The 13,783-nt window shown below is 46.8% G+C and overlaps 1 protein-coding gene across 1 annotated transcript in view; it reads left to right on the forward strand.

Annotated features, from left to right (window-relative positions):
* The window catches only part of LOC307075831 (serine/threonine-protein kinase BRSK2-like), a gene marked incomplete at both ends in the record, with an annotated part of 76,699 nt that overhangs the window by 34,655 nt on the left and 28,261 nt on the right, over positions 1–13,783 (forward strand). The window contains 2 exons of the mRNA XM_079736541.1: positions 2,250–2,344; positions 12,162–12,247. Coding sequence (XP_079592667.1) covers positions 2,250–2,344; positions 12,162–12,247 — 181 coding nt within the window. The remainder of the gene's footprint in view (positions 1–2,249; positions 2,345–12,161; positions 12,248–13,783) is intronic.

Below are 13,783 nucleotides of genomic sequence, written 5' to 3' on the forward strand. Positions count from 1 at the left end.
AGTGCTTAACCTTTGGAGATTTCAAAAAATAAGTCTTTCGACCCAGAACGCATATTTCCATATCTCCGTCCAAAATAAGTGAGGAGGAGGAGGAATGATCGGATAGTGAAATGAAAGCCAGATAAATCAATGAAGCCGAGTTGCTACGTATTTTAATTTAATTGCTTTGCCACATCCCTATTAAGCCCCGAGCTATGAGGCACATACCTTCTCACTTCTCCTCTCACTTTTTTGAAGGTTCTGTTTCTCTTTTATTGGTATAAATGAATGCTGAGAGAGCATTTTTCTTTGTTTATTGTACCCTCTCTCTCTCATACACACATTCACGCACCCATATACACATACACACACACACGTACACACACGTGCACATGCACACACACACACACACGTAAACACAAACAAAAGCAATAAGATCAACCTAAAATATTCATTACCAAATCAGATGTGTTTTTCCGGGTCCTTCTAAGCCTGCGTCGAGGTTACCGTCCCTGAGCTCCAACAACAGCGAGATCAATGATGTATCGTGAATGTTGCCCGAGATGCCATTTCGGTTCTAACTGCACGTGTAGGGGAGCCCCCAAGGCTGCCATATTGGCTCAGAGCTCCTACAGCATGTGGCTTCAGTCACTCACCAGGGGTGAACCCATGGGTGAACCGCTCTCTTTCTTCAAGATCCACCCCTTCTGCTGTGTAGTCTGTGCACAGGGAGCAGGTAATGAAGAGCTGAATATGCGCGTGTGGCATTTTCCACAGCTCACTGAGGAGCTTCTGCAGTACAAAGTGGAACGTACTTCATGGTGTCGGTTCTTTGATAAAGATGGATTGCGGCGGCGTAGGGGAGATAAAGCAATTGCGCTTTGACATTTATTTTACAGTTTGTCCTCCCAAGCAGCAACAAATGAAATAGACTGAGCTGGTGAGGAGGGGGCTGTAGATATGTAAACTGTCATCTAAATTGGATGTGGACAGCGTTGCAGGAACGCGGGTAAATGGTCCGTTGAGTGTTTTGTGTGTTTGGTGCTCGGCGGTATTATGTTTGTTTGCCTCCACGGACGTGAGCGTGAAGAGAGACAGAAGAAGAGATGGGAAGAGAAGGGCGGCTCAGGAGGCAGAGCGGGTTGGCTGGTAACTTGAAGGTTGCTAGTTCGGTCCCCGGCTCCTCCAAGCTGTGCGTGTCGAGGTGTCTCTGAGCAAAACCCCTCACCCCCACTGCTCCCGACGAGCTGGTTGTCGCCTTGCCTGGCTGACACCGTCGTGGGTGGGTACAAGGGCGTAGGAACCGGGGGGGACGGAGGGGACGTGTCTCCTCCAATATTGGAGACAGGCGCATTTGTCCCACCTAAAAATTGTACCGGGGGGAGAAAAATACTTTATTTTATTTTGAAAGCGCAACACAGCGTCTTGTCACCGCTTCTTATTCTAAAAAACTGGATGATTGAGCGTGCAATTAAAGAATTGATTTGATATTTATCAGTTCATTACTGCCCTTCAGAATCTGTTTTCCTTTACATTTACAAATGTATCTTTATAGTAGAATAAAATATATCTGTGAATTTTTTCAGTGTAGTTAATTTATGACATATTTCTGTTCAAACCATTAACGGATCTGTCAGGTTTCCGATATGTGTCCCCCCCAATGTTAAACTCATTCCTACACCCCTGGGTGGGTAAATGTGAGCATGAATGAGTGAATGTCAGGCAATATTGTAAAGCCCTTTGAGTGGCCACTGGGTAGAAAAGCGCTGCGTAAATGCAGTCCATTTAAGAGAAGGAGAGTGGGATTATCACGTTGCTTATGACCCCGGGTGGGAGTCGAACCTGCGTCGCTACGAGGCATACCGCCTGTGGCTAGCGGCCTGGCTGGCTGAGCTCCAGAGCCGTCTGTTCCTCTGGGTTTTACCTCCACACTGTAAATCGGGGCGCTGAATGAGGACATAAACGTCTGGCAGAGTAATGCAGAGAGAATGAGAGATGGCTTGTTTGTACATGTGTGGGGGGAAACGGCGCTTATTCAAACATTTTATTGTCGTGATGGAGGTCCTACCGTGGGTGAACACGGTTGTTTAAAAACCCTGTTGGGAGTCGCTGTACCTTTTCATGTCAGAATCTGGGCGTCTTGTCTTAAAATATTGGGGATAATCACGTTCCAAATGGTGTATTGTTATAGCTTTATGTTCAGGCTTCATTCTCATTGTTGTTAAAATAACACTCTCTGTCTGTGTCTTTGTGTCTGTGTTTTATTTCAGGTCTGGTGAAGCTAGGAATCCACTGTGTCACGTGTCAGAAAGTCGCCATAAAGATTGTCAACCGGGAGAAGCTGAGCGAGTCTGTGCTCATGAAGGTAGGTCATCTGAAGTGTTACCGCGTGCGTGAAGGTGTGATTCGCAGGCTCCACCAAGAGCCTTTCGATCAGAGTGGGGGCGGACAAGTGACCTTTTACACTCTCTCTCTATCTCTCACTTTCTCTCACTCTGAAACCGCAATCGTTATATCTGTAGTGTGCCATCAAGCAGGAGAAAATAACTATGTTCAATCTAAGTTTGTGTTGAATCGTGTGAAAAGTGTGGAAACGAATGAGAGGCCTTCTCCAAACAACAATAAACCTGCCTTTATACATACTAATGCACATTAACAAGTTAATGTGCGGTAGTGTTCCTGATGATGGAAGCATAACGTTCGATTTCATCCCAAGGAGAGGCTTTTACGACTGGGCAATAACAACAAACTACTTTAAGAAGAAAGAATGGAAGCGCAACCAAAATGGCTCCTTTCTTTGACGAACAAAAAGAAACAACTCAAACAAAAATACCCAAATCTCAGAAGAAGAAGCTCAATTTATTAAGCCAATGAAGCCATTATTAAGTCAGTTTCAACTAAATAATGTCACTTATCTCTTTCTCCTTTCCTCCAATTGCGGCATATTCAAATCTTGTCTGAATCAAATGATTATTTAGCATTTTCTTGACTTTTAATTAAGGATCGACCGGTACAGATTTTTTAGGACTGATACCGATTTTTTTTAATCAGCCTTAGCCGATAACCGATACGGCGATACCGATTTTCTTGAGCCAATATTTGGAGCCGATAATACCCTGGAAATCCAGAGTTCTCGCGAGATCACAATATGAATTTGCTCAGCGAGTCACTCTGGGAATGAGCAAAATACTTGTGTATATTCTGGGCCTCCCCTGGCCCAGAACATTAATCAATCACATCGATGTATCAATATAGGCGGGCCAAAAGCGTTACTGTTTTACCGGATACGGCTTATCTATTGGTACCGGAGTCTTATCTATTGGTTAGCTCCACTGGTCTGGATACATCACCCCTTGTATTCTTTTGATTGGTCATAGTGTTATCCAATGATATTTTCACAGACCCTACAGCTTTCTAGATGTGGGTCTGGATTTCCAGGCTAAGCCTCCCTCAATTTACATCATAAAAAAGACACAATGATGATAACAAATGTTACAATGTCTCAATTTAAAAAAAATAACATTTATTGAACTGTCTGTAAATCACGAAAAAATAAATAAATAAATAAATAAATAAATACCGGCCAATACTGAAAAAAAAAAATATCGGTCGATCACTACTTTTAATTATGTACCTAGTGTAAAAGGGCATTTACTTTACACAACCGTACGTTTTACTAACGTCTGTCTTCAGGACCCCTGACGCCCTCTTTGATGGGATTCAGCTCTTCTGACGCCATGTAACAATGTATTCCTACACCGCAATGACCGGACAGACAAGGGACACCAGGGCATAGCTTTATATAACGCCCCCCTTCGACCCAAACAAAAATACTAGTTTCAACAAAATTGTGCCACTTATCTCTTTCTCCTCACCTTTCCTTCAGCTTTTCGCCCAGAGTGAAATGTTTGCGCTGATGTGCTCGGCTGTTGATGAATGCGGTCTATGAGGGATGCCTGTAGCGGCGGACTGCTCCCTTCAGGGCATCGGCCAATGAGAAGCAGCTGTAGTGACGGAGGCGTCGGCAGACACTCGACACCGTGACCTGATGCGCCGCTTAGCTCCGCCTAATTGGTCATTAGCACTGACGGGTCGTGGTGGGAGTGTCACCAGCGGACAGCAGTGATTGGCTGTCGAGATGCCTGCCGCCCACCTTGATGTGGTCACAGATGGGGGTAGCGGTGGTGGATGTGTCTGTCTGTCCGTCCGTCCGTCTGTCTGTTCTGTCTTTATTTCTTGGATGGGGATCTTTGTGCTTGTAGATGGAAAGATCCTTGTGTGTGTGTGTGTGCGTGTGCGTGTGTGCGTGTGTGTGTGTGTGTGTGTGTGTGTGTGTGTGTGTGTGTGTGTGTGTGTGTGTGTGTGTGTGGGAGAAGAGGGGTTGCCCCAGCAGGCTCCTTTAATCTTCCCAGCTTCTTGTCTTATTTTACAAGATGCCGGGGCCCTTTGTTGTCATAGCAACTGGGAATGATTGGCTTTTGGTGGAGGGGGTTCTGGGGGATGGGGGATGGGGGGCAAAGGAACATGGATTGCTTCTTTTTTTCCTCTCTCAATGCAAATCCATCAAGTCTGCAAAATAAAGCAGATATTGCTGTATTATATCTATAAAAATTGATATTGCCTTTCTTCCAGCCCTGGTCGTCCCTTGCATTCATTCCAGCTGCTTCCTCCCCCCTTGTGGTTTGACATTTGGGAAAGGTCCAGCTTTGTTTAAGGTAGCCTTTCCACCCCTTTCATGGTGGCATCCCGGGCCTATGTTTACAAGATTTGCATGCAAATAATCTCCTTCCATGGCGTTCTTCACACACACACACACACTGACACACACTTCACACCTGCCCCAGGAACATCTAGAGGTGGATGTGGGTCAGCCCCCAAAAGGAATACAGCCACTCGGATATCGCTTCTACTGTACATATGATTATACAGATGGGGGGGGGGGGGGGGGGGTATTTGTGTGTCTGTGTCTGTGTCTGTTTGTGTCTGTGTGTGTGTGTGTGGTGCCTTGCCGTGTGTGGTGACACGCTGTGAAACGGACGCATGGCGCATGTCTCCCCGTGGTCGCACATCTGTCCGGTGACATTTCCCCGGCGACAGCGGGGATCAGCACCTTACATGGGCGCGCCCTCCTGCCCCCCCCCCGTCAGGTGCGGGCGTCTTGGCTGACATTTGCCGCCCGCCACTCCCCGCCCGGGCTAATGGGAACGCTCGTTAGAGAGGAACGCCGGGAGGAGCGGTCAGACAGGAGCCGCCACCTCGCTGACATGGCTAGCTGGATGCTAGCTAGCTGGATACTAGCTAGCTGGATGCTAGCTAGCGAGCGTAGCAGACCCCCATTAGGATGCGTATTTACGAATCCTACTATGGCCACGCCAAGACCCGCCCTACTCTGTGATTGGCCGGGTTGCATGCCACTCAAGTGGACACTTAACTAGAACTCTACGGTACCCTCGCTTTGAGCATTCGAGAGCGTCACAAAAGAACCCTAACCCTAACCCTAACCCTAGCAGCTAATATCAAGCCAGTAAAAGTGCGATAGTCAAATCCATAGACAGTAGAATCAAAGATAGGGATGGCTTGTGTAACGGACCAATCAGAAAAGAGGCAGGCGTGTCTTTTCGGGGTATTGGCGTGGCCATAGTAGGATTCCTAAATTTGCCAGCAGGATCGCAGCAGGGGAGGGAGAGAGCCCTCAGGACACGATGGGCACCACATTAAGACCCTCGGGACACGATGGGCTGTGTTGGTGGTCCCCGAAACACTAAAGAGCGATGCATATACAGCATTGATAGTTATCATGGCAATACGGGATCATGGGAATAACAATAATCGTGAATAGAAAATCAAGTCTGTGTGCGTGTTTTTATGTCTGGGTTGGTCAGAAATTTTGTGTGTGGCTGTCATGTGATTTTATGTGTGTGCGTGTGAGGTGATTTTGTGTGTGTGCGTGTCATGTGATTTTGTGTGTACGTGCCGGTTGCCCTCTCAGGCCTCAGCAGTCAGTTCGTCTGCCCGACGACCAGCTGCCTCAGTTAATGGTGTCAACACACACTTAATTCCGCTGACTCTGTGGAGCGACTGTGTGTATGTGTGTGTCTGTGGGTGTCGGGTTGTTGCCTTGTATCACCAGCGTGTGTATACATGTAAATCCATGGGGTATGGGGTGTCTGCAGCTCGTCTGATTGCTGTCGGTGTCTCTCGTGGTCGATGGCCTGAGAGCCGCCGAGAGAGAGGCGGAGGAGTGCAGGGTGGAGAGGACGGGGTGGGGGCGCACATGAAGGAATCGATTGGCGTCCAACACAGACGAAGAGAGCATTTGATTGTTTTGAGGCTTCATGATCTAAATCTGCTTTTTCTGACATAGTCTCGCTCTCTCTCTTGCTCGCTTCTCTCTTTCTTTCTCTCTCTCTTTCTCTTAATCTCTCTCTCTCTCTCTCTCCCCCTTTTGCATCCTCTCTCTCACTCTTGCATTCTCTCTAGCCCTCACTCTTTCTCTTTTTCTCTCTCTACCTTGCTACCTCTTTCTTTATTTACCTCTATCTCTCTCCCACCAAGATGGTTGAGAACACAGCCTCTGAGATCCTCCCTCTCCCTCTCTCTCTCTCTCTCTCTCTCTCTCTCTCTCTCTCTCTCTCTCTCTCTCTCTCTCTCTCTCTCTCTCTCTCTCATATATTCTGGTAGCCGTGTCTGACTCACCTTCTCTGTCTTGCTAGAAGAACCCACAAGCTAACGTGCAGCTGACCTCCTGTCAGCCCACCACATTCCCACTCCCAGGTTCACCGTTCACTCCATTCCTCTCCTCTCCTCTCCTTGTATTATCATTATTCCTATTCCCTCTCCTATGGTGCCTGTACAGTGGACAACCCATCTTTTTGGCGTTATTAGAAACACTCCAGTGTTCGGTTCTATAAATAAATGCAGGGTTCAGCGGTGAACCCGAGGCAGGCAGTCACCGGCCGCCCCTGATTGCAGCTCTGTGCGGCCCGTGATTGGAATCCCTCGGCAGGAGCCTCCCCCTCTCTCTCCAGCCTCTCTCTGGTCGCGGGCTCGCCCCGCCGTCCTAGCCACAGATGGGGGTTTGATTACTGGGCGGATGTTCCAATTTCCCGCCCTTCGTGCCCCACAGCCCCGTATCGTGTTTCAATTAAATGGGGATTTGGAGAGCCACTCACCGCACCCTCGTGGATCCTCATAATTCATTAAGAGCGGCGATCGCGAACGGAGCTGTTAACTCAGTCATGGAGGCAGGAGGAAGAGGAAGGGTTGATGAAGCCACAGGAAACCAATATCGGCCATTTTGAATGAAATCTGCTGTGTGTGTGTGTGTGTGTGCGCGCGCATCTGTAATCGAATATACATGCAGCGTGTGCGTTGACGGGGAGTGGGGGTTTAATAGAGTGGAACGCTCTGCCGTGGATCGATACGAGGGGTGAATCAAATCCGTCGATACCTGAGTCAGTTATTCAACATGCATACTCCGGCTGCAGCGCTTTGTGTGACGTAACCGTGACGACCCCTCGTGACACACACACACCGCTCCTGCAGTCATCACCGCCCATCTGCCCGACTGCTGTTACGCACACACACACTTTAAATAGAAGGACGGGGAAAGGGATGGTGAAAAAAAAAAAAGAAGCCCAACACTGCTTGCATTGCTCAGAGGACAACGTAGGCGGAACTAAAAACAGCAAACAGAAAAATCCCTGTAGCCATTTTTCTCTTCTGTTCATGTAGTCAACTATGTGCAGGGACTTACCCGCCATGGCAGATCCCTCGTCATCTTCATCCTCTCTCGCTCATCTCACTCTCTAGCTCTCCCTGGCACACTCTCTCTGTCTCACTCTTGCTCTTTCTTTCTTTCTCCCTTTTTCTTTCTTTTTTTTTCCTCTCTCTCTCTCTCTCTCTCTCTCTCTCTCTCTCTCTCTCTCTCTTCTCTATCCTCTCCATCTCTGTCTCTCTCTCTCCTCCCTCTCTCTCTCTCTCTCTCTCTCTCTCTCTACATCTCTCTCTCTCTCTCTCTCTCTCTCTCTCTCTCTCTCTCTCTCTCTCTCTCTCTCTCTCTCTCTCTCTCATGCACTTTCTGTGGTGGGGAGGCTTACATGTTAAGAGTGTCTTAATGATAATGAACACAGAGCTAACGCGGCGCCGCGGGTGGGATGAGCCCGGGATAATCAAGGTGAACGGATGTAGGGGAGAGGGAGGGAGGATGTAGGGGAGAGGGAGGGAGGATGATGTTACCTCCGCCAGACTTGTAGCGAGGGGAGGGGATCACAGGGAGACCTCAGCTTTCCTGGGACAAAGGACAGGTGGAGGGTCCGTGTACTGATCTATGACGCTGTGGACGATGAAGTGACAAGCGTCTTGTTGGTTGATTGATGTTTTCTAGGTCCCCCCCCCCCCCCAGTACTTTATTACTTCCCATTAACGCTCCATATGGGTCATAATCGCACATAATAAATGCCGTTGTTGTGTCTGACGGAGAAGGTTGGAGGTGCAGGGGGTAGTTAATGGCTGTTTATCTTGTACTCGTCTCAATTACCTCTGTGTGTGTGTGTGCGTGCGTGTGTGTGTGTGTGTGTGTGTGTGAGAATAAAATTAGACCTAGCAAAGGGTTAGGCTAGTGTGTTTCATAGAGTAGAACGATAGATTGGTGAACATGAGGTCATGTCTCTCATGCTCAGTTCTAATGACTGTGAGATGGATAGCTAGGGGTGGCAGGCTTCAAGACACGTTGTGGACGTTCCCTGAGACATGCAAACAGTATTCCACTGAAGCTTAGCCTGAATCAGCCCAGGCACAAGAGGATGTGATGCCTGATATACAGGGGGAAAAACAGTCATATTCATATTGTAAACTGCACAAGATTCAAATCCAGTTGGGTTTCTTTTTACTCCTCATCAAATGAATGCATTGACGAAGGAGGTTACACATTACAACACATCTCTCGTCACTTAACGCGGGCTGACTCACCAGCTCCATCGTCTGAAGGACAATGCAGGAAACGCCTCCGGACGTTGCCTTCCTGCGGAAATAACTTTTATTTCCGCGTCATTCTGAAGCCCATGAGGCGCTCGCTGTAACTCTACCCGGCAAACATCTAAGGTCGAGCCAACCGGAGGACCTGAGAGAGGTCTCGGAGCCAGCCAGGAGGGGAAGGGCATCAAGATGAAAGTCTTGAGAACAAGGTTTATTTTTGTAATTCATTTGAACTCCTACCGGAGCCCACTTTCTCTGCTACCAGTCTGCCTCTGCACCACCCCCTCCACCCTCCGCTCTTCCCCACCACCTTGCTCTGGGAGGGGGGCTGTCATGGCAGAGAGATGGGGGGGGAAAGTAAGTGTGACAGAGGCTGGTTTTGGTGAAACTGCCAGGCCAAAGATTAAAGTGTGTGGGAGAAGAGTAGGGCCATTTTATTATTTATTTCCTGCCAGATTCTGGCTCGCCGTGACAGACCTTTTGAAGAACGCTGGCTTTGTTGGGAATCCATTTCTATTATTTATTTTTATTCCGGTTTCTTCCATTCCGAGTCCGGCTCCTGAGAGGTGTCGTTGTGCACCTGCTCAGGGCCGCGTCAGCGTGACCCCGGCGTGGGCACGGCACTTAGCAAAGTAGGGAGATGATGTCCTGGGTGACCAAGCAGCTGTCCCTCCCAGAGGAGGACTGAGCGGACCGCAGCCGTGTGTGTGTGTGTGTGTGTGTGTGTGTGTGTGTGTGTGTGTGTGTGTGTGTGTGTGTGTGTGTGTGTGTGTGTGTGTGTGTGTGTGTGTGTGTGTGTGTGTGTGTGCTTTCCATTCCAATCCGGCGCTTGTCATTGGAACCTTCATCGTTTATTTTTTTTACATTGTTTTGTTCTAAAATCGTTTGGTATATGATGTAACGTTACCACTTTATCTATACAATAAAAAATAACGGAATTACATTATATGGAACGATGAATGTGCCAACAATGAATTCATGTACAATTTTTTAAATATAATTTCATGAAATGTGTTGATGGTGCTGCTACTGTGCACAGCTTTGCGGCATTGCAACAGTATAAAACAGAATTATTTGAAATGTCCAAGTTTTCCCTATCTCCCTCCACCATCACTTCGGAAGGTTATTTGGCGTCTGTTAAAACACCACGCATTAAAGTTTTCCGTAGAGTCACACAGGGACAGGATTAGGTTCGCCGTTTATCAGCGACAGGACGTTGCGGCGTCCCACCAACCCGGTATCGGCCGATCAGGAATGGGAAATTCCCATTGATAAGCACTTCCTGTGGGACGTGTTTGAACGCAGCGAACAAGGTCGCTGCGTGGTCTCTGATTGACAATCTGATCTGTTGTTTAACGGCGCCGATGTCGCCTGAGTCAACAGCCCAATCCAAGTCATTATAGATCGGCTATCTTAAGTCCAAGGTGTTCAAATATGTTAGCGCACCCCATGATTACGCACACACGCACGCTCAGACTCGCACACACAAACACACGAATAAACACAAAAGCACATGCACACACACACACAGGCACAAACAGGAATGCACACACACACGCACACACACACACACACACACGCACGCACACGTGTGCACACACACACACACAGTTAAAAAACGCAGAGAGATAGCCATCATGTCTTTAAAGAGCTGGACGTTTTGATAGTTGGTTTCTGTAGCTGAAAGTATGCAGGAGCAGTTAACTGCACAAAAAACAGAACAGGCAAACGAAATAAAGCAAACTTAAGAAGTATAGTAGATGCAGTGTTTCCCCCAGAAAATGTCTTAGTCAAGGTAGTCAAGGAGCGTGGGGGGGAGTGGGGGGTGGGCTCCGTTTCAATTCCATGGCACGACCATTATTGTGAACGGTATTACTGATGCATTATTTAACTTTATTTTTTTATACCTGATGGACGGACGTTGTCTTTCCCTACGAGACTTTTATACTTTGTTAATGAATAATAATTGAAAAATATTTATAATTTTTTTTTTCCTAATATATAGATTTTTTTTATACATTGGTAGTCAAGGCGGGGCCCTATTGTTGTTAAGGCGGCCGCCTTAACCAGACAGTGCCGGGGGAAACACTGAGATGTGCTCGCAGTAGCAACCACACTAATAACACTGAAAGCCAAGCAGAAATACATTTCATCTCCAGACTGCTGTCAGTAGAGTCCGGCCAGTGACTCATTGCTGCAACCCATTGACCAATCAGAGTGCACCCTCTCAGAATGAGTCATTGAGAAATCCTTGGACAAAGTAAGGATGGACTGAGTGTAGTTGTATCAGAGGGCTCAGGCCTTTAGTCAAATTAATGAGAAGTAGGACGTAGGAAACATAGATGCAGCAGCATTGACAGGTCACTTGGCAACCATCAACCCTATAGAAATCCGATATAACAACTCAAAGAACTGTCATTGCCGAGTGTCAAACATAGTCACAAAACAGGTGGCAGTAGCTACTGCTTCTTTCCAGCAGTGCAGAGATTGCTATGACTGCAGGATATTATTGGCAGGTGATCAGATGGGCACTCTAATTACAACTCTTAACGTTAATGGACCTCACTGCCAAAGTAAGATAATGTATGCTTATAATTGGATGCATGTTTTGTAATGAGTACTTCTAGAACATATGTGGCTGATATGAATTGTTGAGTTGAGGCTGAATGTCAGCTTTGTCTTTAAGTCTGGAAATGCTGGGATTGTTACACAATCTGCTTACTTGTTTTACTAATTTGAGTACAATTTATTATGGACTACAGATTTACAAAAACTTAATTATAATAAATAAATAGAAAACCCAAAAGGAAATTAAGTCAATTGATGTCAAAAACACTGTTATACAATTAAATTGAGGTAAAATGTTGAGAAATGGCTTGGATTCCCACAAATAAGAAAATATAAATTATGTGTGTGAGCGTTCGCATTAGCATACCCACACAAGATATTGATTCTGTAGTTTTCAGATCATGTTTCTTAATTATATTTCCCCTCTGCCTGCGGTTGTTTGTCACTCTCTACCGCTCTCTGTAACTTGATCAGTTTGAGTGGTTTGTGTTGATCTGTTAATACATTGACATTGACTTATTAATCATGTATTCGGAAATGTCATGCTTGCTTAATTGTTGTATTCTCTCTCTCTCTCTCTCTCTCTCTCTCTCTCTCTCTCTCTCTCTCTCTCTCTCTCTCTCTCTCTCTCTCTCTAGGTGGAGCGGGAGATAGCCATTCTAAAACTGATAGAGCATCCCCACGTTTTAAAACTCCATGACGTGTATGAAAATAAAAAATATCTGTAAGTACAAATCCTTATGTTTACACTCAACAGTCGTTTTCCCATTACACTGATTTAATTTGAGCTAGCTGATTGCTAGCCATTATGCTAATAGCTTTTCAGCAATGGGTAAGGCCCAAGACACGCAACCAGGCGGCAAGCATAACATGTTCACCATGTTAACTGTGGTAGAAAATAAATGGGCTCCCAGCAAACTCATTTTAGGAAACGCCTGGGGTGTGAACGCAACTTCGCCAGTGTGTGATAAAGACTATCTAAAAATAGCTCTTGTTATAGCTGCTCGTAATACAATTATAATTACTTTGCGGTCTTTAACAAGAATTGCATTATAAAATATACTGACCATTAAAACCACTATTAAACTGGCACAACACAAACAACCTTTCATTCCTAATCATTTCATCTATTTCATAATAACCAAAGCTATTAATGGAAAAAGCCAAACAATTATATAACTAATTATGCCAACTCTGCTGCGCATTTTGTTAACAAATAAATACCTTAAATAAAATGATTTCATCCTGGGATTAATAAAGAGCTAATTGCATCTCATCTATTAAACACAAGTTAAAATGGACTCTTGAGAGGCCTCATCCATCCGGCCATCTGAAGCACTCTGAAGTAGCAGATCTCGTAATTTTCCACTGCCTTCCCGCACTTAACCTCCACCGGCATGGCGTCTCTACGTCGTGCGTCCTTCATCTGTACCCCTCGTACACCTCTATCCGCGCCGCGACCGCACGCTCCACCACCACCGCTAAACGCACTGTTCAATATTTGATAAAGGCACGCACCGCGCAGCGCGGCGCAGCGTGGGATTTGTTTTCCCAGCGATCTCGCCGCGTCAGGGCCCGATGGTCACTTAGGGTTGCGGATGAGGATTTTTCGCAAACGCTCACAAATCATGTATGCTTCTCATTAGAACGGGAGAAAAAGCCCTTTGACAGGGCAACGCTTGAGCAGAGCTCCTAATCTGCTAATACATCTCAGAGGAGCGTGGAGGAGAGGGTTGGGTGGAGGGGGGGGGGAACACTGAGCTCCCCGCTCAGACGTGAGATCAGCCTGAGTCTCCTCCGCGGGGGAAACGGCGGAGAGAAGACGGATTGATTCCCAGCGCCCGCTGTTTAGCCGAGCCAGCGTGACGTCTGGGGGATCTGTCCCTTGATTTACACCGTGCTTCCGCGTGCCGCCGTGCTAATATAGCCGCTCTGAGTCCAAAATCCCCTGTTATGGATGACGCCGTTAATGTATTACACGGGGGGGATGCTAACGCAGCTCATTCACCCCCGTCCCCCACACAGGTGCAGGCACCCCCCCACAGTGGTACCTTAACGTTACGGCCCTCACAGTCGTACCTTAACGTACAGCCTTTACACTTGTACCTTAAAGATCTCCTATTATACCACTTTTCTGGTCTTAATTTCTTATTAATGACTCCTATAGAGCAACCTGACACGAATCACACTGCAAAAAATGATGTCGATTTTCGGGAAACTCTTCCTCTCATCTGGGCGCTTTCAGCGTTCTCTGTCAACA

The sequence above is a fragment of the Pollachius pollachius genome (assembly GCF_949987615.1).
Source record: "Pollachius pollachius genome assembly, chromosome: 5".
NCBI classification, from domain to species: Eukaryota; Metazoa; Chordata; class Actinopteri; order Gadiformes; family Gadidae; genus Pollachius; species Pollachius pollachius.